This window comes from Microcebus murinus, chromosome 23 (genome assembly GCF_040939455.1).
Source record: "Microcebus murinus isolate Inina chromosome 23, M.murinus_Inina_mat1.0, whole genome shotgun sequence".
Lineage (NCBI taxonomy): Eukaryota > Metazoa > Chordata > Mammalia > Primates > Cheirogaleidae > Microcebus > Microcebus murinus.
This window is the reverse complement of record NC_134126.1, coordinates 35,248,540-35,272,112: the sequence shown is the minus strand read 5'-3', so window position 1 is coordinate 35,272,112 and position 23,573 is coordinate 35,248,540. Positions and strand designations below refer to the sequence as shown.

The 23,573-nt window shown below is 34.1% G+C and overlaps 1 protein-coding gene across 6 annotated transcripts in view; it reads right to left on the bottom strand.

Moving 5' to 3' along the window:
- Nucleotides 1-23,573, bottom strand: part of KCNT2 (potassium sodium-activated channel subfamily T member 2) — a 323,447-nt gene that overhangs the window by 21,657 nt on the left and 278,217 nt on the right. For 4 of the 6 annotated variants that reach the window (XM_075996993.1, XM_012743496.3, XM_075996994.1 and 1 more), the window contains 4 exons: nucleotides 14,569-14,670; nucleotides 12,315-12,398; nucleotides 11,265-11,393; nucleotides 3,201-3,221 (listed from right to left, as the gene is read on the bottom strand). In XM_075996993.1, the coding sequence (XP_075853108.1) occupies nucleotides 3,201-3,221; nucleotides 11,265-11,393; nucleotides 12,315-12,398; nucleotides 14,569-14,670 (336 nt within the window). The remainder of the gene's footprint in view (nucleotides 1-3,200; nucleotides 3,222-11,264; nucleotides 11,394-12,314; nucleotides 12,399-14,568; nucleotides 14,671-23,573) is intronic. The other 2 variants (XM_012743486.3, XM_012743505.3) reach the window with 1 other exon arrangement.

Sequence of the window (23,573 nt, the reverse complement as noted above, 5' to 3'; positions counted from 1 at the left end):
CAACAAAGTGAGACTCTGTCTCAAAAAAAAAAAAAAAAAAAAAAAAAAGATGTTAAATGGAAGAAAGCCAGGACTGTAGTTAAATTAAATCAAATAGAGGCATTAAATAGCCTCTTGTTACTGTGTGCCAGTGAGGCTCTTATTAAGTTAAAATAAGTAAATAATAAAAGTAAGAAATGCTTTTCTGGGGTTGAGAATGAGCAAGATTAAAAATCAGTAGAGCTAGAAAATATTAGAAAAAGAATTATAAAATAAGGGAAGAAAAAGATTCAAGAGTAAAATCTTCATGAAAGTGAAAGAAAATAACAGATGAGCTCAGACTCCTATTGTATGTGTCACACACATGTGCAGGTGTGTAAGTGAGAATGCACTGGAAGTTAGTGAACATATCTATGCTTGATTAATATTACAAGTCATTTATTTACATTACAGAAATACTTTATACACTTTATTTACAAATTAAGTGTATTGACATGAATATTTTCTGAGGCAGTGTCATCTACTCAAAAACGATGAGCCAATGAAGAACAAACTATGACATAAGATGTATGTTACTTTATGTACTTTGCAGCAGAATTACTTGCCATTAGTTCTGAGCTATTAAATATTTACTTCACACATTTTGCCTTTTTGTAACTTTTGAACTAACAATATGTTCCCTACTTAATCTTTACTCTGTTACATATTAATGGTAGCCCAAGTTCACATCAGCTGCTATAAGGGGGGAGGCTGAGATTTAAACCTTGATCATCTTGTGCCAAGCCCAGTGCTCATCTGGCCTGGCAAAATAATTGGATAAATGATTTGTACCAGCAATAGGACAAGGGGGTCAATAAAGAATGGCTAGAGTATAGACTAGCTTAAAATTGAACAAGAAGAAATTTGACTTGAAATAGTATGCATCAAACACACTATATAGATTCTTCATCATGTGTGAGTGAAGAAAAATGATCATTAATCTGGCTACACTATGCAGGATATTAAACGGAAGAGAGTTTTGACATACAAAATGCACCAAGAATAGGCATGAAGTTTTCATTTCAGCTTTCTGAAAAAATCTGTTTACTGATGCATTCCAAGTACCTAGATGGGTGCCTGTGGTACCTATTGCTCAATAAATATCTGTAATTCTGGAATATAATAAGACAGACAGAATCCTGTAGATAAAGATTATGCATTTGTTTTTAATGTTAAGAAATTAGGACAGCTAGGGCTGAAAACACAAATTTGTGATCCATCAACACAGAAGTAAATGTTGAAACCACACTCAGCAATGAGTGTTCTGAGGCAATGTGTATAAAAAGAGCAAAAAAATATAAACCTAACCTTTGTAAACCTGTGGTTATGGTTAAAGTCTGAATTCCCATGTTGATTCTCAAACAAAGCATATGGGAAAAGAGAGAGGTGTCCAGAAATTGGTAGAGGCTGCAATAGTTAAACCTAGTGATTAAAAACAGAGTCATCAGGTGTCGGGCAGGTGGGAGGGGTAGGAGGAGACGGGGATATTCACACTTAATGGGTGCGGTGTGCACCGTCTAGGGGATGGACACACTTGAAGCTCTGACTCGGGTGGGGCAAAGGCAATATATGTAACCCAAACATTTGTAGCCACATAATATGCTGAAATAAAAAACAAACAAACAAAAAACAGAGTCTCTAGTGTCAGATAGTAATAAATTCTAAACTCAGATCTAACACTGCCTAAGTTTTTACTTTTGGTCAAGTTAACTTGTCTAAGTTTACTCATTTAAAAAATTCTGGCTAAAGGCCGGGCGTGGTGGCTCATGCTTGTAATCCTAGCACTCTGGGAGGCCGAGGCGGGCGGATTGCTCAAGGTCAAGAGTTCAAAACCAGCCTGAGCGAGACCCCATCTCTACTATAAAAAATAGAAAGAAATTAATTGGCCAACTAATATATATATATAAAAATTAGCTGGGCATGGTGGCACGTGCCTGTAGTCCCAGCTACTTGGGAGGCTGAGGCAGTAGGATTGCTTAAGCTCAGGAGTTTGAGGTTGCTGTGAGCTAGGCTGATGCCACGGCACTCACTCTAGCCTGGGCAACAAAGCGAGACTCTGTCTCAAAAAAAAAAAAAAAAAAAATTCTGGCTAAAGACAGAATATCTGTCTTTCTGGGTCTGGCTTATTTCACTTTGCATGATGTTGTTCGGGTTTATCCATGTTGTTTCCCTTCCCTAAAATTGTTGAATTCATAGAAAAAGAGTGAAAAGGGGGTGACCAGGGGTCAGGGGATGATAGAAATGGGAAGATGTTCATCCAAGATACAAACTTTCAGTTATAAGATGAATAAGATCTGTAGACCTAGTGTACAGCATAACAACTACAGCTAATAACGTATTAATAGCTGGAAATTGGCTAAGAGAATAGGTCTTGAGAAGTCTCAATACAAGAATATTCCCAAGAATATTCTTATACACCTCAGTTAAGTAAAACAGCTTCTGAAATATATCAGTCTGGAAGTTATAAGTGTTTATGTCTAATCAGTGCATGTACTAAGAAGAGTATCAGGTCCTTCTGTACGTAGGTGATGGATTTAACTAACATTTGAAAAGCAAAAGAAAACTAGTTTTCAAATAACTTTAAAATCCATAATAACATACTGAAATATCTTTCATTAACCATAGTTAGTATAAAATTGTGAAAACATAATACACATTAGAATTGAATCTCTACAATGGCAAATACCAGAAAAGAATAGTTAGCATATTTTGTTCAATCTTAATATTTTACCAAAGAATAGATTTTTGTGCTTTAACTTCAGTTTATATTAGCTCTGAAATTTTGAAAGATGAGCATATGTTATTCAGCACAATTCTGTCTGTACAAAAAACAAATTTAAGAAACTAAAAAAACTAACTGAGGTTTTGGACTTTTAAATATGTTATGTCCATTAGTTTCTCAATGTTAACTAAAGCTTTTATGTAATTGATATATTGATAACCTGAAAAAAAGCCCAAATTGGATTAATACATGAACATAATTTGAAGACAAACAGGTAAAATTAATTTGCAATCTGATCGGGGAAATATAAATATACTTATTTGAAAAGAAAGCATTTCAGTTTATTTGATTAATTTCATTTGAAATACTGAATTCAATCTTTAATATTCTTTTTCTTCAATACCTCTGAATCCATATATTACACCATTTGAGGAAAGGGAGACAAACAGAACATACTTACTTGTGATGCTATTTTTCGAGACTGACACAAGGGAAGGAAAAAAGAAACACAAAATACAGTTTAAACAATGACGAAATAATACATACATGAAACAATCAGCAACAAGGACAAAATATGACATATATCCACATAATGCTTATAATATGCTTATGTGATTATTTATCAAAGGGCTTTTGAACAAAATTAGGTAAAGAATAAGTTATAATTTTTAAAGTTTACTAAAGATTTATTCTTGTTAGATTGTTTTTTGTTTTGCTAAAATTGTCTTCCTAAGTTTGATAGAAAGAAAAAATGGTGTTAGAAGAAGAAAATATAATTGATAGTAGCTTATAAAGCTACTGTATTCATAAGAGAATATGTGATACAATTATTGATAATAATCAGTACTAATATCTGTATTATTATTTTAAACTTTAGATCTTATAGTAAGATTGTCTTTTTCTCCTACATGCAAATATAATTAAATTGATGGAAATATTTTGAGTTTTCACATTGGCTATCGAACCTAAAAATTGATCTGCCCAGTCAATGTATAATAGCTAAGAATTTATGGGTTATAAAAACCATGATTATCTTATTTTTAAATTCTAAAGAATAATAGTCTACTCACTTTTAAATATGTAGAAGTAAAATTTTCAATTATGTTCTCTGATGTAATATAGCTCAAGTCTCACTCATTATTATTAGTATTAAAGCAGTATTATCTTACTATTAATGCAAATATAAGAAATGCATAACAAACATTTGATTGTAGGCTCCTTGAAACTATTCATCTCAGGAATCCTAATACATGGCACAGTGAAATAAATGTTGTTTGAGAGAATAACAGCAGAGAATGGGCAGCCAGAATTTTAAAACCATTCAATGCTAATCCTTACTAAAATCATTTTATTAATGAGATTTTATAAAAGATAAATTTTTATTTTAATAATATATTTAAAATGCTCCTTTCCATTTTAATATTAAAGAGTTAATGAATGGCAGATGGAGCCATCAAGGATTGTTTCACCGTGCACATTTTTGAAAGCTATAGGATTTACTGACTGTAAAGGTGTCCAAAAATTAGGGTAACATCTTCCACAATTTACTGCATACACTACAACAGATGTTGGTGCTCTAATATGCTTTAAATGATCTCTTTCTAGTTTCTAGTAAAATATTTACTGGATATAGTATATTTCAAGCAAATGAGACTTTCAGTACAGTGGAAAACTAGAGGCAAATGCAGGTCCACTCCTTCTTATCTAAAAAAGCACAGGGACAAATATGTTAATTAATGCAGAACTTTTCACATGTTGGAAAGTTAATACTATATCATATGCTGTATGGTAGATAATATTCCTAGTGGGACCTGGGTAGAATTTTATAATGAAAAGCATTAATATTGCTGCGATGAAAGTATAAATAGTCCATTCAAGAGGAGTGAGTAACATTATAAATAATCTCACAACAGCTCTGGTGAAGTTTTGCCACCAAATGAGTCTAGTGAGCTTTTTGGAATTCAGAATTCTGTATGAAGAATTGAGGAGGAAAATAATGTTCCCTTTTGTCCACCAAAAGGAATATGGGTCCTTGTCCTTCCAGTATTCTTTCTCTTTTTTGTTTTTGTTTTCATTTGTGCCTGTGTGCATGTGTCAATGTTGCTGTATTGTTTTTTGAACCAGGAGAATTAATGTTTGTAAAAATTCGCTGAAATTGAAATATCTATTACAGACAGTGGTAGAAGCTCTCCTGGCAGGGTGACATGTAACTAGTTATAAAGGAGCAGATCCATCCTACCCTACTCTCCACAGACTGATTTTCCAGCCATGGTGTGCATATACACTTCACTCACTGCTTGCGTTTGTGTGACTTCTTTCACCAATCTATAGCCCATTGTAAATAACTAAGATAGTTTTCCAGGTCCTTTATAAATTTTATGGGTTTTAATTATGAATATTCCATGTCATTATTTGTCTTTTCAAAGATGTCTACTAAAGTATTCAGTGCTTCTCCCACCCCACAAGCAAAGTAGTTATGTCAAAGATGTAACTTATGATACAAATACTTTCTCTCAAACAGAACATGGGAAGACATTAAAGGCAGGCTAGAAAATGATTGGGCATGAAAACCTGTATCCACCTTTGAAATGTGCTTTTTAAAACTACATGAACAAACAAGGAAGCAAAGCCATGAATCTTTCCATTAGTTTACCCTTACATAAAACGCTGGCATTTAATAAAACTCTTCACAGAATGGGATAGAATTATGACTTAAAAGTATATACTGAAGAAATAATCAATGAATGAGTCTAATATCACTACTTTATGCCTATTGGCAAGTCTATTGGTTGCAATGCATAGTTAAAACAGAAAATATCATAGTTTGCTTTGAAAAATAGCAGCTTCCATCATAACCTCTCTCATTTGCCTCTCATAGGACCCATCTACTTTTGTGTTTTTTAGCTGTTTATGTTGGTCTTTACCTCTGATTCTATATATGCTTGATTGTGATTTCTTAATTTTTTCAATTTCTTCTTCTATCTATTGAACTTTGTACTCTAGAAGAGGAGGAACTGACAATCATTTCCATATATTCCACTACCTTTGCCATCTCCCATCATCTCAAAACAGCTCAATATAATTTTGGATGGGTCGAAATTGAGTACATATTATGACTAAGTAAAATTTACAAATGAGATATATAAGATATGTGGTTGGTATTCATTTCCCACACACATTCTTTATCACTGATGGTAGTGTTATATTCTTAAAATTAATAATTGTTTTATTGTATTAATTGCTCAGATATATACAGTAATTCAATCAGAACTCTTTGGCAATTGTCTAATTTTTTTTAGAGATATTCAGGTGCATCATGTAATCCACAGATTTCGTCTTCATTAAGAAACTTCTCTGAAGCCTTCTGACCTTCTGCTCTGGGTCTCCCTTTATGCCTGGTGATCCTTTCACCATCATTCTGGGAATTTCCTTGACTTCACTCTTGTCATCTCATTTCCATAAAATGTCTGGTGTCCTACATATCATGGTTCCTTCCTCATTTTACTCATTCGTTTTGGTGGAGGTAGGCTCTTTAGAAAGCAGGCATGGGAAGGATATTTTTGGAGAGTATGCATATTTGAAATATTATTTATTCTATTCTTATGCAAGTTTGATAGCTTTGTCTGGGTATAGAATTCTAATTTGAAACTAATTTTCCTTTAGAATCTTGAGAGCATTGTTCCATTGTGTTCTGGCTTATGGTGTTGCTGTTGAGAAATCCCAAATGATATTTTGCATGGGACTTTCCTACAGTCTCCTGCCTAATCTCTCTGAAGGCTTTTAGGATCTTCTTTCCTTCAGTGTTCTAAAATTTATGGTATCATACCTTGTTATGACTTTATTTTAATTCATTGTTGTGGGCACTTGGTGACTCTTCCTGTTTGGAAATCAACATTCTTCTATCCTGGAATTATTCTAGAATTATTACACTAATATTTCCTCAATTCTACTGTAATTCCTCTATCTTAAAATATTAAGATTCAGGTCTTAGACTTCCTAGAATAGTTCTCTAGTTTTACCTTTTCTTTACTATTTTCATGTTTTCAATTCTTGCTCTAACTTATCAGCAATTTTGTGAACTTTATGTTATAAACTTTTTCACTTCTGTTATTATATTTTTAATTCCCAAGTTCTTTTTATTATCTAAATATTCTTTTCAATTATATTTTATTATTCATCTTTCATTCTTATAATTTATATTTCTAATAATATTAACAGTTTTTCACATATAACTTTACTAATACATACATGACATATCATATAATTCACCCACTCAAGTATTAAATTCAAAGTTATTTCAGTTAATTTACCAAGTTGTGTAAAGCATCATGACAAAGCAGTTTTAGATTATTTCCATCACCCGAATGAGTTCCATCATATCTTTTAGCTGTTAATCTCCATTCCCCTGACCTCTCCCTGCTTTAGGCAATCACTAATCTACTTTCTGTCTCTATACATTTGCCTTTTATGGCATTTCATATAAATGGAATCATTCAATATGTTGTCTCTTGTGTTTGTCTTCTTTCATTTAACTTGTTTTTGAGGTTCATCTAAGTTACTGCACATATAAGTAATTTGTTTCTGTTACTAAATAATATTTCCTTGTGGGGATATATCACAATTTATCTATCTGTTCACCAGTTAAAGGACATTCAACTGTTTCCAATTTTTAGCAATTATTAGTAATGCTGCTAAGAACATTTGTGTTCAAATCTTTGTGTGACTATATATTCATTTCTCTTGGATAAATACCTAGGAGTGGAAGTTTTTATTTTATATTTTTAAATTTTCTTCTCCTTCAACAGGCTATTTCTTCTACAAGTTTCTCTTTTTCTTCCTGTTTGTTTACTTTGGTATCTATAGTTTATATTGGAAGCTTTCGTGATATAGCAGGGAATTTTTAATTGTCTTCTCTTATTAAAGAATAAGAGAATACTAAATTTATTGAAAGCTCTGAGTGAGTTACTTTTTATTGTTGAGTTCCACAGTGATCTAGCTGGATTACTGAATTAGACAATGTCCCACGTCTATATTTTTAGGGCCTTCCACTTGTCTTGATCAAATTCTCTAGGGAAGACCCTTCCAATTTGCTGTAGAAAGGTAAATCACACAGAATATAACTTTTTACTTAGCACTCAAAATTCAGTGTGGTACTCCTGGCCCTCACCTCTGTCCAAAGTCCCCCCCTCTGTCCACACACCAGCTCCATAGAATAAAACTTCAAAATTTGCCATTGTGGGTTGAAAGACAATAGCACAATTTTTCCAGCCATCAGACAAAATAAGGATCTGAGAGCTATATAAGCAAAAATACAAGACTCTTCACTTCCAATTACTGAATAAAGTTTTTACCTCCTGAAATCTGGTTTCTTCCTTGAATTCAAGTAAGAGGAAATTGGCATTTTGAGCAATGATGAATTATTTGATTTTCAAAACTTTATTTTTTGGAACCATCTAATATTTGAGAGTAATGGTGAAATGTCTAAGACATCTTTCATTTCATTAGATCCACTAAGCTCTTATTCTGTGTTTTTGTTTAATCAGCAAAAAATAATATTTCCTTCTTTACGCAAAACTCAGTATCTTTTCTGGGTCAAGATTTAATTGATGACCCCCTCTGTTTTTTGGTTTTTATCAAATATAAGGTTAATGTAAGGGATACCTACTTTAATGGTACTTTTGCATCTCGCAAAACTGTAACTGAAGGCAGATACTTATTCATCATCTTATCTAAAATCTCTAAATTAAAGGAGTACAGAATATACTCATCCTTTTAACGAGTAATCAGGAAAAATAAATCTTTCGTGAAATGAAATTTATCCTTTCATGTTTCATACCATAATAACTATATAAATCAACACAGTTCTATTTTTGCCTTATTTGCCACGAAAAATAAAAGAAGTTGGGCTTCAACTGTAGCATTCAGCATATGTTAGAAGTTGATCAATTTCTCTGCCTCTATTACTATATTTTGCTATAAAAAATGCTTGATTGTCCTATATTTACCTTTAATTATTTTTACCTCAATTCTTTACACAATAGGCAGGATATAAAATTTAAAATAAAATATATGTGCCCAAAGATGAATTGAATTGAACATAGGAAAACAGGACGTATTATCTTTATTTAACCCACTTTCTTTTTATCTTTCCTATGATATGTGTTTTTTATGCAAGCCAGAGGTTTGGGGATTCAAAAGCATTTTACTGAGATGATCTTTACTTGTGATGGGCAGCGTTGACCAATATGCAGTTCAATAGCCCCTGATGACAATAAAAATTCTCAGTTATTCTTTCCCTATCTACAATAAAAATAGCACACAGCAGAGTCTTTTAATAACATAAAATGACTAACGTGGATGTAGACTTGATTAAGGGCAGAAGTTACTGCATTGAAATTCACCAAGCTTGTATGTGAGATAAGAATGTGATAATACTATGCTGTATGAAAATCTTCTTTGTACTTACCACTGTCAAAAAGAAAAAAAAGGTTTGTCTAGACTGAATGTTCCCTCCCACCTGCTATCCAAAATTCATATGTGGAAATCTAATCCCCAATGTCTGGTATTCGGAAGTGGGGCTTTTGAAAGGTGATTAGGTCACAAGGGCTCCTTATAAAAGAGGCCTCAGAGAGATCCCTTGCCTTTCCTACCATGTGAGGACACAGTGAGAACATGGCCATCTGAGAACTAGGGAGCAAGCCCTCACGAAACACCTGAGGCTGGTGCTGTAATCTTTGGTTTTCCAACCTCCAGAACTGTGGGAATTACATTGACGTTGCTTATAACCCACCAGTCTGTGGTATTTTGTGATAATGCTTGATTGCTTAGGTGTGAAAACACTTGGTCTTTTAACCTTCCACCAAATAATAATTTTTAGATCCAGTAGTCTTAAAATTTTAGGCATATGTGGACAAACCATCTTACATTTTTAACTATCTGGTATGTGTCTCCATTTAGGCATTCCTGACTTTCTCTGATTTGGTCTCACTTTCTGTGGTGTGAACCACAGGGACCACAGCCAAAGAAAAACTTGCATTCAGCAGGAGAGATGACAACAAAGTTTCATTTAACACCCTTGAAGCTACAGTAAAACCATCAAAAACATCTCAGACAAACTGAACTATTTTCCGCTGGCCACTTAAGTAAGTGCCAAATTATAAATTTTGACAACACAAAACTAAAAATCTACTCCGTTACTCCTATACTTTTTATAAAGCTCTTATTTTCTATGTATGGATTTGTTGATTTAATCACCAAGTGATTTAATGATAATATAGACTACTGAAATACATATGACCGATCCGAGCCTCATAGTCACAGTAATTTTGCGCAAGACCAAAAAAAGAAATGGCTTCAAAAATTTTCTTAAAATTTATAATAACTGAAGTGTTTGAAGAAGAAAAATATTTCAATATAAATGATAATTTTTTTTTTTTTTTTTGAGACAGAGTCTCACTTTGTTGTCCAGGCTAGAGTGAGTGCCGTGGCGTCAGCCTAGCTCACAGCAACCTCAAACTCCTGGGCTCGAGTGATCCTTCTGCCTCAGCCTCCCGAGTAGCTGGGACTACAGGCATGCGCCACTATGCCCGGCTAATTTTTTTTTATATATATATCAGTTGGCCAATTAATTTCTTTCTGTTTATAGTAGAGACGGGGTCTCGCTCTTGCTCAGGCTGGTTTTGAACTCCTGACCTTGAGCAATCCGCCCGCCTCGGCCTCCCAAGAGCTAGGATTACAGGCGTGAGCCACAGCGCCCGGCCTATAAATGATAATTTATATTAAATAAGTTTATAGATATTGATAGGATAGTGCATTTATCCAAAATCTTTATTTAATAAGAGATTCTGAGTTAAAAGATAATGTTTTGCTAAGGATATAAAACCTACTTAGAACCATATGAAGTGACCAAATCAAAATGTGAATATGTTTTCAGCTGCATGCAGTCATCAGAAATTATCTCTCCATTTTAATGGACCCTAGTGTGCTGTTAAATTTACTGAGATTTCCTTTGGGAAGGTCTGGCATGGCTGCTAGAGATTTCTTTTAGCTTAAGAGTGGTCTTCAATCTAGAGATTGAGAAATATGAATTTCAAAAATTACTTGGTTCTCTTTGTCTTGCTTCCTTCCAAATGCTAATATATGCAGTTGATGAATATATTAGAAATCTAGGTTGCTTGCCTTGAGAACTTTTCTTATGTGTTAGAACCTTAAGGTTATTTAAAATTAATCTGCTTCCTGACAATCTTCTAGAAATGGATAATCCTAGGTCTATAAAAGGCATCCAAAGTCCAATGTCCATAAACTACAACAGCCCCTTAGCCAACAATATTTTGTGAAATTCTGATATAGTTTTCAAAAACAAATAGTTGACAAGATTTTTGTTTCTGAGATTCAACACTGTGTATTCAGATAGCATTCTTTTTTATTTTCTATGACATTTTTTTAGAAATAAATTTTCAAATTTATGAATGATCATATTCAACAGATTAAACATCCAAATAGGAATATTTTGATATTTCCAAACCTCAGATGTAGTAAGTTTCTGGGATTCGGTCCTGAAGATTCCAATGGGAACATCTCCAGTGGAAGAACACAACTTCTGATAAAGTCTGGCATAAGTTCTGATCCATAAGTCATCTTCAGTGATTTTCATCTATAATACATATAAATTATTTACATATTAGATGTTTAAGAATTAAAAACCCAGTGGGTATTTTCCACTTCTTAAAGGTAGAATTATTAATATTTTAAAATCTCAAAGTAATATTTCATAAATACTTATCTGTATATTAAATATATTTATAGTACTCTACCTTAGCTTACCCTGGGAGGTTCACCCAAACTTGAGAAATCTAAGTATTCAGTTTGGGGCAGTATGATATTATATTAGTTCAGTATCAGTAGGCAATAGAGCACTGGCAATTGGCTTAGAGATACAAACCATATGGAGACTTTTTTGAATGTTGCAATAACTGGAGTCTGCCACTGGTATTTAGTGGATAGGGTCTGCTTATGCTATAAAATGTAAAATGTAAAAATTACTGCAGTACAAAAAAGCCTTGTTAAACTCAATGTTCTATTAACATCCATAATGACAAAGACGTGTGGTAGAAAAATCACAGGGCTAACAGAGAAGAAACATGAGTTCTAGTACCTTTTTGCTACTTGTAAATCTGCACTGTTGTTAGTAAGTCACTTCATTTAATATACTTGGACACACTTATACTCATCTATAAAACAAAGGGGTTAAACTACATGATCACTGTTTTCCCAGACCATGTGGTAACCTGCGTCTGAACCTGTCAGTCTCAAATTGTCAATTAGGGAAACAAACAAACAACAACAAAAAAAACCTTCATTCTGAATTTTATGTGGAATGGCTATTTTTATGATTATTAATTAAAAATAATATATTTCCCTGAAAATTTTTAAGGAATTTAAAAAACTTGATGCAACTCTTTGGACATACATTAGAAAACAATAATATAGTACACAGAAGAGTTAGCCAAAGACCTGGTAGATGAATTTCAAAACCTTCTATCAGAGCAATCTTCTATTCTAGAAGTTAACTTACAGAACAAAGAAACCCTGATCCTGGTGTAGTGTCCAGTCCCAACAGAAGTCTGGTGATTGAAATCATATAATCCTTCACAAATGACTGCAATATAAACAAAATATGTGTTTATTATGTGTATGAGATGTATAGAACAGCTAAGATTGGGAACAGCTAACCACTTTTAAAAGATAATTCTTATAACACATCATTAGTCTCCATATAAAAAATAACAAAAGTCTATCTTCTCAGTGTCCTAAATAAACACATAGAGTTAAGCTTTTCATCAAGAACTATAGGAAATAATTATTATCCAGAAATATCTTGCTATGCTCACATTTTATGTGTGCTATTAGGCATATAGAAACATTTTTAGAATGTTTAGTAACAAAAAAGTTATAAACAAAATGGTAATATAAAAACTAGAAAGAATTAAAATTAATTTGCAATGAAAAATTTCAATCTGTTTTTTAGGACTAAGCTCTATGGTAGTAAAATACATTTCTAACCTATATTTATCATTCATTATTGCATATATTCTCTTTCCACACCATTCCATGCTAAAATAGAGTATTTTTTAAAGAAATCTGAATTATTACATTTCCCTGGGGTAAAAGTGCATCTCTAATGTTGGAAATTTCGAAAGCTAGAACAGTCTTTATAGACACATAGATCATTTCTTTAGTAAAAAGTTAAAGAAAGGGTGGTTGAAAATCATTCCCAGTGTTTCAAAAACCATGAACAACCTATGAAAAGTCCCACTGAAGAGAAATTATTCTCGAGATTTTACTAATTCTGTCATTCTCTAGTTAAATGCTTTTCAAACAAGTCACAAAATAGAGTTATAGGTTATGGCCAGCAAATTTTTAAATAAAATAGGAAATCATTCAATAAGATAGAAAATAACATAGCAGATTATAAGCAGAAAGGGAAAGTTTTTTTTGTTTCAGTTATACACACACGTATGTATTGGATGGAGATCCAAAATGTAATATTTACTCTGCTACATTTAAGACTTTAAAAACCATAGTTCTAGTTTATACTTTCTGCAGAAACTTCAGAAAACACCAAATTTCCTTTTTCTATTTATAACATAAAATGTGAGGGAAAAATGAAGTGAAAGAAAAAAACTACCGCTTTCTACTTCTACAAAATAGTTTTCCTTCTATTTAACTTATACATTAGACTTCTTTATATGATTTTATTTAGACATGGGATAGGGTGACTAAAAAATATCCCTGGTGCATAATAATGCCCAAGCATTTGGATGGTGCTTGAAGTGCAAGCCCTGACTCCTAGAGAGTACCCAGATGATACTGTGTCTGGAAACTCTAGGGAAAATAGGAGTATTTATTTCCTGTGTTGTGTTTGCTCAGGAACTCAACCGACATAAGCAGATGGTTCCTGACATTGCTAGAGCCATACTCGTGGGCACAACTAGCCCAAAGGTCAGCAGAAAAGCTTTTACTATCTTTGGATTAGTTTGTTCAGTCAAGCAATTATAGAAGGTACATACATAAATAATCCAAAAAAATAGGCACAACAAAATGCTTTAATGCTTAATTGGAGATTAATGTTATCAAATAATTTAAAACCCTGTGAATATCTTTTTCCTTTTAATGGAACCATTTAAAGATTGTATGTTAATGTGAAATATTACTGAAATAATGCTCAGTTTCTGGCAGAGACAAAAAAGATTATAATAAATTTGTGTGAAAAAACATCTCCATGAATTTCTTAGCTGTGAGAAAATGAAAAGGTTAACTTGGAATTCAGGAAAAAATTAAATGGTTCTTAGTTGTTGTAAAATTGTTTTTATATTTTTCTGAAGAAGGCAATGATTGACAGATGCTTAAATTGTCCTTGGTTTATCATTTAGCAATATCAATTTGATGTTTTATTTCAAATCTGAAAAAAGTGTGCATTACAAAGAATGCTGTCTTTTTTCCTAACTTAGTAACTTTTTCTTATTTTTTTTTGATCCAGTAATATGCTTAGAATAATATACAAAATGTATTAAAATGTCACAATAAACATTACAGGGCATTGGCAAAGAATGCCTAAAAATAATGTCGATAGATTATTTTTTAAATAATATTTTCTTATAAAATGTTTCACAGGAGCACTTGTCATTAAATACATGAAATAAAACATCCAATTACTTCCAGAGCCAATTTTAATTTAACAGCTCCATGAGAAACACTAGATTATTCATTTAAATAAAATCTAAATATAAAATAACCGTTTCAGAGAGACATAAGGAAATATTGCATACCTGATATAGAAGAGTGTCCAACATGCTGATGCTAAATACCCTCCCAGCAGCAAAAGGCAGTCGAAACATAAAGGCCAAATTAGAACCTCTCTCCCTTTCTTTCTGTTCAAAAATTTGAGATAGAAATGTTTGTGAGTATTCTATATTTTATGCATTTCTGCCTATGTAAATTTTGTTGACATATATGAAAAAAAGCATTCTCATAAAATGGTTCTTAGCTATAAATGTGTCTTTATATCCCTTATAGTTGCATTTTTAAAATGTCGCTTTAATTTTTCTAAACAAATTTTCTCAATTAACACACTCAAGAGTTAAGAAGAGTTAATCTTTTCAAATATTAAACACTCTTCACATAAGATGTGACATCATAAAAGGAACAAAATCCTTTAATCAGAGGTAAAAAAACTAAAGTCACATAACGTATCACAACACTTAGAAAAAAGAAGATTTGCCTTTAAATATTCTTATATGTGAGAACAAAAAATTAGGCAGGAAGGATCCTGCTGTGGTCTGAATGTTTGTGTTCCTCCAAAATTTATATGTGAAATCCTAACCCTTCAAGGTGATGGTGTTAGGAGGTGAAGACTTTGGGAGGTGATAGGTCATGGAGGTGGAGCCTCACGAGTGGCCTAAGTGCCTTTATAAAAAAGAGAGACGCCCTTACCCCTTCCACCACGTGCCGTCTGTGAACTAGGAAACCGGCCCTCACTCAGACACCAAATCTGCGAATGCCTTGATGTTGGAATCCCCAGCGTTCAGAACTGTGAGAAATCAACATCTATTTTTTTTTTTTTTTGATACAAAGTCCCATTCTGTTGTCCGGAGCGCCAGCCTAGCTCACAGCGACCTCAAACTCCTGGGCTCAAGCAATCCTGCTGCCTCAGCCTCCCGAGTAGCTGGGACTACAGACATGCGCCACCATGCCCGGCTAGTTTTTTCTATATATTTTTAGTTGGCCAATTAAATTCATTCTATTTTTAGTAGAGACGGGGTCTTGCTCCTGCTCAGGCTGGTTTCGAACTCCGGACCTCACGTGATCCTCCTGCCTCAGCCTCCCAGAGTGCTAGAATTACAGGTGTGAGCCACCGTGCCTGGCCAACATCTAATGTTTATAAATCACCCAGTTTATGGTACTTTGTTGTGGCAGCCTGAACAGACTAATACGGGCCTATCACCTCCAGCAGTCTCTAGCTTTCCATCATCTTAGTTTTGTTTCTCCATCTTGCTCTTAAATTGTGTTATACACCAATTTTCAGCTAAGTTTCTGGAAATTACAAGAAAGAAAATTATGTTTATGTGTATTTTAGTGTGTGTGGGGGAAGTGTTGTGACGTACTTTCTTTTAAAAAAATTCTGTTGTTTTTATCTTCCTTGAATAAATGAAGGCACAAGAGCAAATGTCAAATTCGTTTGGAATGAGTTTCTTAAGAATGTAAGTTAACCCTTGTACTTAACAAATGGTAACTTCAAAATTTCTTGCTTCTTCTGTTGCTAACTTTCCTTTATTAGGAAAGACATATACAGCTAAGCAAATAAGAAATTAACCCTCACTTCTTGGGGCAACAGAAACAAGCCTCAGTTTCCAATGAGGCAAATTTGAAATGTCTCAAGGAAAGGGAAGCCTCCCATCCTCCCATGCACTGGTTGGTGTCTAAGTAGTGGAGAAGATTGCCCACTTTGTAAGAGTGACCTCACTTGAGATCTAGGGAGAAAGCAAGGGGGAGATAGGCAAGTGGTGCCCCATTTTTTGTATGTCCATTCATCATAATATATTCTGGAATTTATTAGTCTAGGTGTTAAGGGTGCTTAATTTGAGCAGCTCATGTAGGTAAGTTGGAGATGATTTGATCTAGCTGTTTTTATTGATGGATAGATAGGTTTTCTTGTGCATTTGGCGGCAAATTTAGTTCTTAAGATGTAACAAGCACCCTGGAAAAGAGAAAGCCATGGTATGTGATCTGAAGTTAAAGTGAGTAGTCAGAATAAAATACCAGGACCCCTGAGAATTTGATGTTCAGGATCTGCCATAGTGTGGGCCAGATGGGAAATAGCAAGATTGTTGGAGATGTCACATTGTTTATTCAGTATTCTTTTCTGGGGCCTTTGATGGGTGAACTCTACTATGGGACTGGGATCTTCTAAGCCAAGGACTATCTTCCTTCTTTATTGTTTTATTCCTCTAACTAACTAGGGAAATAGGACACATGGCAAAGTATATTTTTATGGTTTGCATTGTGTCTTATCCCTTAGTTTTTTAACATTTGTTCTCTTTAACGTCAGATTTAGCTATGGTAGAATTAAACAGAGCACAAATCTGTTCATATTTGGACCAAGAAATTAATGGTGCTTTGGTGTTGGCAGTGAGACGACACAGGTGAGTGCTGCAGTGGTGATTATGCATGTGTGATGGGGCGCGGCACGGCAAGCACAGAGGGAGATCCAGAGGAGCTAAAGACACTGAGCAGATTTCAACGTGTACAGGAAGACAAGGTATTAAACATTGTTAAATATAACATGTTAATAAAATAAGACAAATACTGAGAAAAGCCATGATTTTGTAATTAAAACGTGATTCCAATCCTAGTCTTCTCTCTACTCTCTCATTGTGTAACCATCTAGTTCTGGGCTTTTTTTTGTTTGTCTGTTTCTTTTGGTTTTTTTGAGACAAAGTCTCGCTTTGTTGCCCAGGCTAGAGTGAGTGCCTTGGCGTCAGCCTAGCTCACAGCAACCTCAAACTCCTGGGCTCAAGCAATCCTTCTGCCTCAGCCTCCCGAGTAGCTGGGACTACAGGCATGCGCCACCATGCCCGGCTAATTTTTTTCTATATACATTAGTTGGCCAATTAATTTCTTTCTATTTATAGTAGAGATGGGGTCCCGCTCTTGCTGAGGCTGGTTTCGAACTCCTGACCTCGAGCAATCCGCCCGCCTCGGCCTCCCAGAGTGCTAGGATTACAGGCGTGAGCCACCATGCCTGGCCTAGTCCTGGGCTTTAAATATTTCATCTCAGACTTCAAAACCCATATGTTAGTTTTCACATCTTTCCCAAACTCCATTTATTAAGTATCCATCTGAGTACCGCTCTGTAAACTTAATCTCATGCTTTACCAATTCTCCAGAATTCTCCGTTTTTGCTGAATAATCTTCTGACTAGCAAATCAGGGTCAAAACTTACTAACTAATTGATCAAAGCATCTTTGACCCACTTCCTGCCTAGTCCATCCTCAAAATTTCCAAATTCTATCACTAATCCATACAATTATCTTATAACTCCCTCTTCTACATCCTATTGCTACAACACTTGTCAGGACTTAAATCTCTTAATTTTCCAACCTCAAGTCGTTTGTCACTCCAAATCATCCCACATGATATCACCAATTAATCTTACTAACAATGCTGGTGATGTCATTTTTTTGTTCATAAACCTAAGTTCAGTTTATCCTATAATCAGACTATCCTAGACATGCCTGGAGAACACAGAAGCAAAACTTCTGTGAAGAAACAACATTTTTTTTCATGAAAAGAACTTGTCCCAAGAGTGTGTTGGCAAACAAGCTTGAACCTATGACAAGCCCAGTGTATCAGGGTGGGTGGTCTTTGGTGATAGTGGTTTCTTTCATTCACATTACCCATGTTCTACAATTTTCTGACTGAGGAGGTATTAATACATTTCCTAAATCCAGTCAGTTGCCCTCTAACTTTAATAAAGAATTAACTAATATTTAAAATGTTTTCTTTTATTATCCACCTACATTCACATGATACTTAAGTTCAATAGCTTTACACAGCACATCTACTCTTCCAAAGGGGGGGAAAACACTCTTTAGTTCAATAACATTACCAATTCACACGCTATATTTTCTGATACAGAACTATTTTTTACCTACTGTGCTTACCCTGTAGTAAATGAACTTTCTTCCAAGCGCTACACATCTGAATCCTACTAATAGTATCATTTTAAATAGAAACACTCATTAAAATTAATTCCATCCACTTTTAAAGACCTCAAGCACCAATGTATTCATTTATGTATGAATTTAGTCACTTAAAAAAATATGTGTTGACAACCTACTTCCTGTAGGGCATTACCCTTAGTGCTAGAAATACAGAGTTCCTATATAGAACTAATAAATTCTTACTAGTTAATAGAATTACTTTGTGTTGAATATGGGCCAGGAGCTAGTAAACAGATGTGGATACTTTCCTTGCCTTCAAGAACTCATAAAATTGTGAGTGGCACCAATAGCAAAATAGGCAAAAACACTAGGGTGAGCAAATGTAATAATGATAGAGCAATAGATTGGAAGGGCACCTAGCTTATTCTTTTGGTAGAAAATCTAAGAGCTGAATTAGAAGTGATGTCTAAGTTGAGACCTAAAATTGAGTAGAAAAATTAGCCCGTAATTTTGGGAAGAGTGAGTGGTAAGTAGAAAGCTATAAGCAGAAGGCCCAGGGTATTCTAGAACCTGGAAGTGGACAAACAGCTTGAGAGAGATGAAGAACTATAAACAATTCTGTTTGACTATAGATAGCACAGAGGGTGAGATTATGGGCTGGATGGACAGGTTAGAAATGAGATTGGGGCAGTAACCATGGACTGGAGCATAGAGTACCAGGATTTTAGAGGAAAGGGGATGCAATTAAGAATTATACTGGAAAATATCATATAAATTGAGACTATCCCAGGAATAACAAGAGATATAGTCACACCACTTTGAAAGCATGTTAAGTATTTTGAATTCCACCTGAAGGGCAATGGGAAAAAGCGGAAGTATTTTTAAGAGAAGGAGTTACATGATCAGGTTTTTAGAATGCTCACTTTGATGACAATATGAAAAATGGATTATGCATAGGGATGTGGCATGCGAAAACTGAGCAAGACAAACTAGGGCGTTAATGTATCAATCCTTGTGATTTTTTTTTTTTTTTTTTTTGAGACAGAGTCTCGCTTTGTTGCCTAGGCTAGAGTGAGTGCGGTGGCGTCAGCCTAGCTCACAGCAACCTCAAACTCCTGGGCTCAAGCAATCCTTCTGCCTCAGCCTCCCAAGTAGCTGGGACTACAGGCATGCGACCCCATGCCCGGCTAATTTTTTCTATATATATTATTTGGCCAATTAATTTCTTTCTATTTATAGTAGAAACAGGGTCTTGCTCTTGCTCAGGCTGGTTTCGAACTCCTGACCTAGAGCAATCCACCCGCCTCGGCCTCCCAGAGAGCTAGGATTACAGGCGTGAGCCACCGCGCCCAGCCAATCCTTGTGATATTAATATTTAAATTCTCCATTCCTGACTTTTATCAGGAATGGGAATCATAATGGCATCTATATCCCATTGTGATTACAATAAAGAAACAAAATAAAATATCTAAAACTACTGTAGATAGTAAGCCCTTAATAATACTGTTTCCTATTATAATTAATTCCTTGAATATGCTAAATTATGTATCACCTAAAGAACTCTGTACAGCTTTCTGTCTCCCAATCATGCCACTTCCCAAGTTTTTACTGGGCTAGTCTAGTGTTATCATTGTAGCTCAAACATTACCTCCCTCAAAAGGTCTTTCCTTATCACCTTATTTAACATAGGCTTTCCCCAGTTACTCTCGAATATAACCTGGGTATTACTTTCATAGCTCTTTTGAAATCTATAATACCTTGTTTATTTTTTAAATTTATTAATTGTCTGTTTGAGCTAGATCATAAATTCTGGGAGGACAGAGACCATTTTTTGCTTTCTGTTACTGAAACAATGCCTAACACAATGCCTGCCACACAGACAGTCAATGAAATTTTACTGTACAAATGAATAAATTTGTTCTACCTACAGTAGTTGCTTACAACAATAGACAATTTATTTCATAGTTTAAAGTTTATAACATTCATATGCAAAAAGCAAGAAACAAACAATTTGAGGTTCACTTAGTATCCCTCTCTTCTCACTTTGGTTCTTTAATGGAGGTTTGAAAATGTAAAGGATTGTAATTTTCATGTTAGCAATGTCTTTTAACTTTAGTATTTCTTTAGACTGTGATGTTTTACAAAACAAATAGATATTTCTATTATTACTTATACTGCAAACATATGCTATGATTTATTTTTTAAAACATATCATATTTACTTTCTAGTAGAATTCTGCATTCAGTTGAAGTTTCACTGATGATTTCGTGCTGTCCTTATAAATACTTATATAAAATACCTAAAATAAATCTGAGACATTTAAATCATCAAAGATTTCAGACACTTTAATATGTTTGGTCTTACCTATTTTTTCCATTTGTTTTGCTATTATGAACATGTGTCTTTCCTGGAAGAAAGAACTTGTTTCTGGCAGAAATTTTGCTTCCTTTAATCTGTGTCCATCCAATACCATATGGAATGAGATGATAAAATTATTGGATTTAAAAGAACAGTGTGGGAGGTGAAAAAAAGCAAGAGTTTTATTGGCACAAATTAGTGGTTTCTATGCCCTACTTTCTCAACTATAATTCTTCTACATTTCTTCATTTTTACCTCTGAACCCAATCACAATGTAATTCCCAAACCTAGTGGCATTTTTCCAGCATTCATTCTACTTGACCTTTCTTACAATGTTAACAGAATATATTCTAATTGTGGAGATCTGTCTTTCTTCTGATATCACTCTAACTCAGCTTCCAGACTCCTCTTGAATTGCTCACTCATTTTCTCTCATTTTTCTTCTTCCTAGGCTCTCCTTTACGAACCTCACGGTAAAGTCATTAACTAAACTTGCCATCCTTGTGGCTCTCTTATTTTAATAACTTATCTTTTCTTAAGGCTTTACATTATATGTTTATAACTTCAAAGTATATCTATATATGTATATATGCACACGTATATCTATATATGTTTTCACCCATTTTCTGAGCTACATTTATATATTACCACTTATTTATTACTTAAATACTATAACTTTAATATACTTAAAAATAAACAAATGTATCATCTAGCTCACTAAAATCAGTTCTTTCCCAAGAAATCAGTTCTTTCTCTTTTTAGTTTTATTAACATAATCACCCTGCCAATCCTAGAAAAAGCCTTTATCTCATGCTTGATTTATGGAAATAATTTACTAACTTTTACTTTTCCCCATAGTGTCCCTTTTCAGATAGAAATGCCAGATCAATTTGATGAAAGCACATGTCACCTCCCCCATGTTGTCACGTAAAAACCTGCCATGGCTGCACACTTGCTATATAAATATTCGAAAGACAGCATTCAGGGCACTCCAAGGTCTGGCTCCCAAAATGCTTTCCAGGATGATTTCTCAGTACTTCCAAACATAGACTACTGATAAGTCAAACTGGCTGTCTAGCTAAATCCTGAAAATTTCTTCGTCATATTTTGGTTTCAACTCACTGTGGATAACACTGTCATCTTATAGAATGCACCGTTTTCAACACCAGTTCTACAGGTCCTACCCAATTTTCTGAAATACAGATTATGCTACCCATCCTCTGAAATCCTTTCATATCAACCCAGTGATGCTGCCCTTTTACTTAAGTGGGTAATTCTGCATTTATGATTTACTGTCTTTTTATTATTAACTTTCCTTACAATGGGGCGGGGGAAGCCCAGAGATTTTTATGACACTATTTTCAAGGTATACTGGCTTGAAAATTACAGTAAAAAGAAAAATTTCCAGATTCCATCCTGATGAGAATACATTACACACTTTTTTTCCGGTACTGATAATGAAGTATAAATTGTACTTTATCAGTGCCGATTTTTAATATGGAAAAATAGAATTGGTTAATGCTTATTGAGATGACTAACTTATATCCAGTTTGATTCTTGAGACACTATCATTTACCCACCTCTCTGTGTCTAAAAAAAACCACAACATATAGCTAGAAGTAACCAACTGGCAGTAATTAGTCAAAATCTGAACCATAGAAGAGCTGTATTTGGGCTATGTGAATTTAACAAAGTTTAATAAGTTTCTAACATTTAATACAAAAATCTAAATTTCTGACATTTTAAATTTGGAAAATCTGATATCTCATGGCAGCAACTGGCCAGAATTGAAAACATCTGTTCCCTTTTAGATTTATTCTTTCTTACATATAATTAATTGTACTAATTTTTATTAATATTACCTATTTGCATTGAAAATTCTTCAGTTTTATGCTTTAGATGATAAAATACTTTTAAAAATTAGTCAAGGGATATACTAGCTCATATATTGCTTAAAGGTAACTTGAGTAAATGGTAATTATATCAGAAAACAACATAGTGAGTAAACTAAACATACATTTAAAAATGCATGTTAAATTAAGGAAAAAAACAGAACACTTCTGACTACAGACTATTTCATGGCTTAGGAGAAAATTCAAAGCAGTGCAACGAAGAAATACTTATCAGTTAACTACTATGTATCAGGAATTGAACTAGGTTCCTAGGATGCAAAGATAATTAACAAAAGGTTCCAGTTTTACAGGAATTTACAGTTTTACTGAAGAGACAGACTTATGGAGGCCTAAGGAAGATGGGGATGGTGTCACGAGTGAAACGACATCAGAGCTGAGCCTTAAAAAGGTTGTCAACCAAGAGGAAGAAGTTAATGTATTCCATGTGCAATGTCTTATTACTTTTGCTCTCTTATAGAATAAAAGATTAAAAATATTTGTACTTCTTAAAACTAGAATTTGGAGAAATAGTGACCAGTGTTCTTTCTTGTGCTTTTATAAAACTGTACAATAAACTATATGTATTTACTCAAAAATATAAATAAATGTAAGTTCTGTATCATTTAATGTTGCTCAAAAATTGTAACACATAAAGCTTAACTATAAGCCGGGCGCGGTGGCTCACGCCTGTAATCCTAGCTCTTGGGAGGCTGAGGCGGGCGGATTGCTCAAGGTCAGGAGTTCAAAACCAGCCTGAGTAAGAGCGAGACCCCGTCTCTACTATAAATAGAAAGAAATTAATTGGCCAACTGATATATATATAAAAAATTAGCCGGGCATGGTGGCGCATGCCTGTAGTCC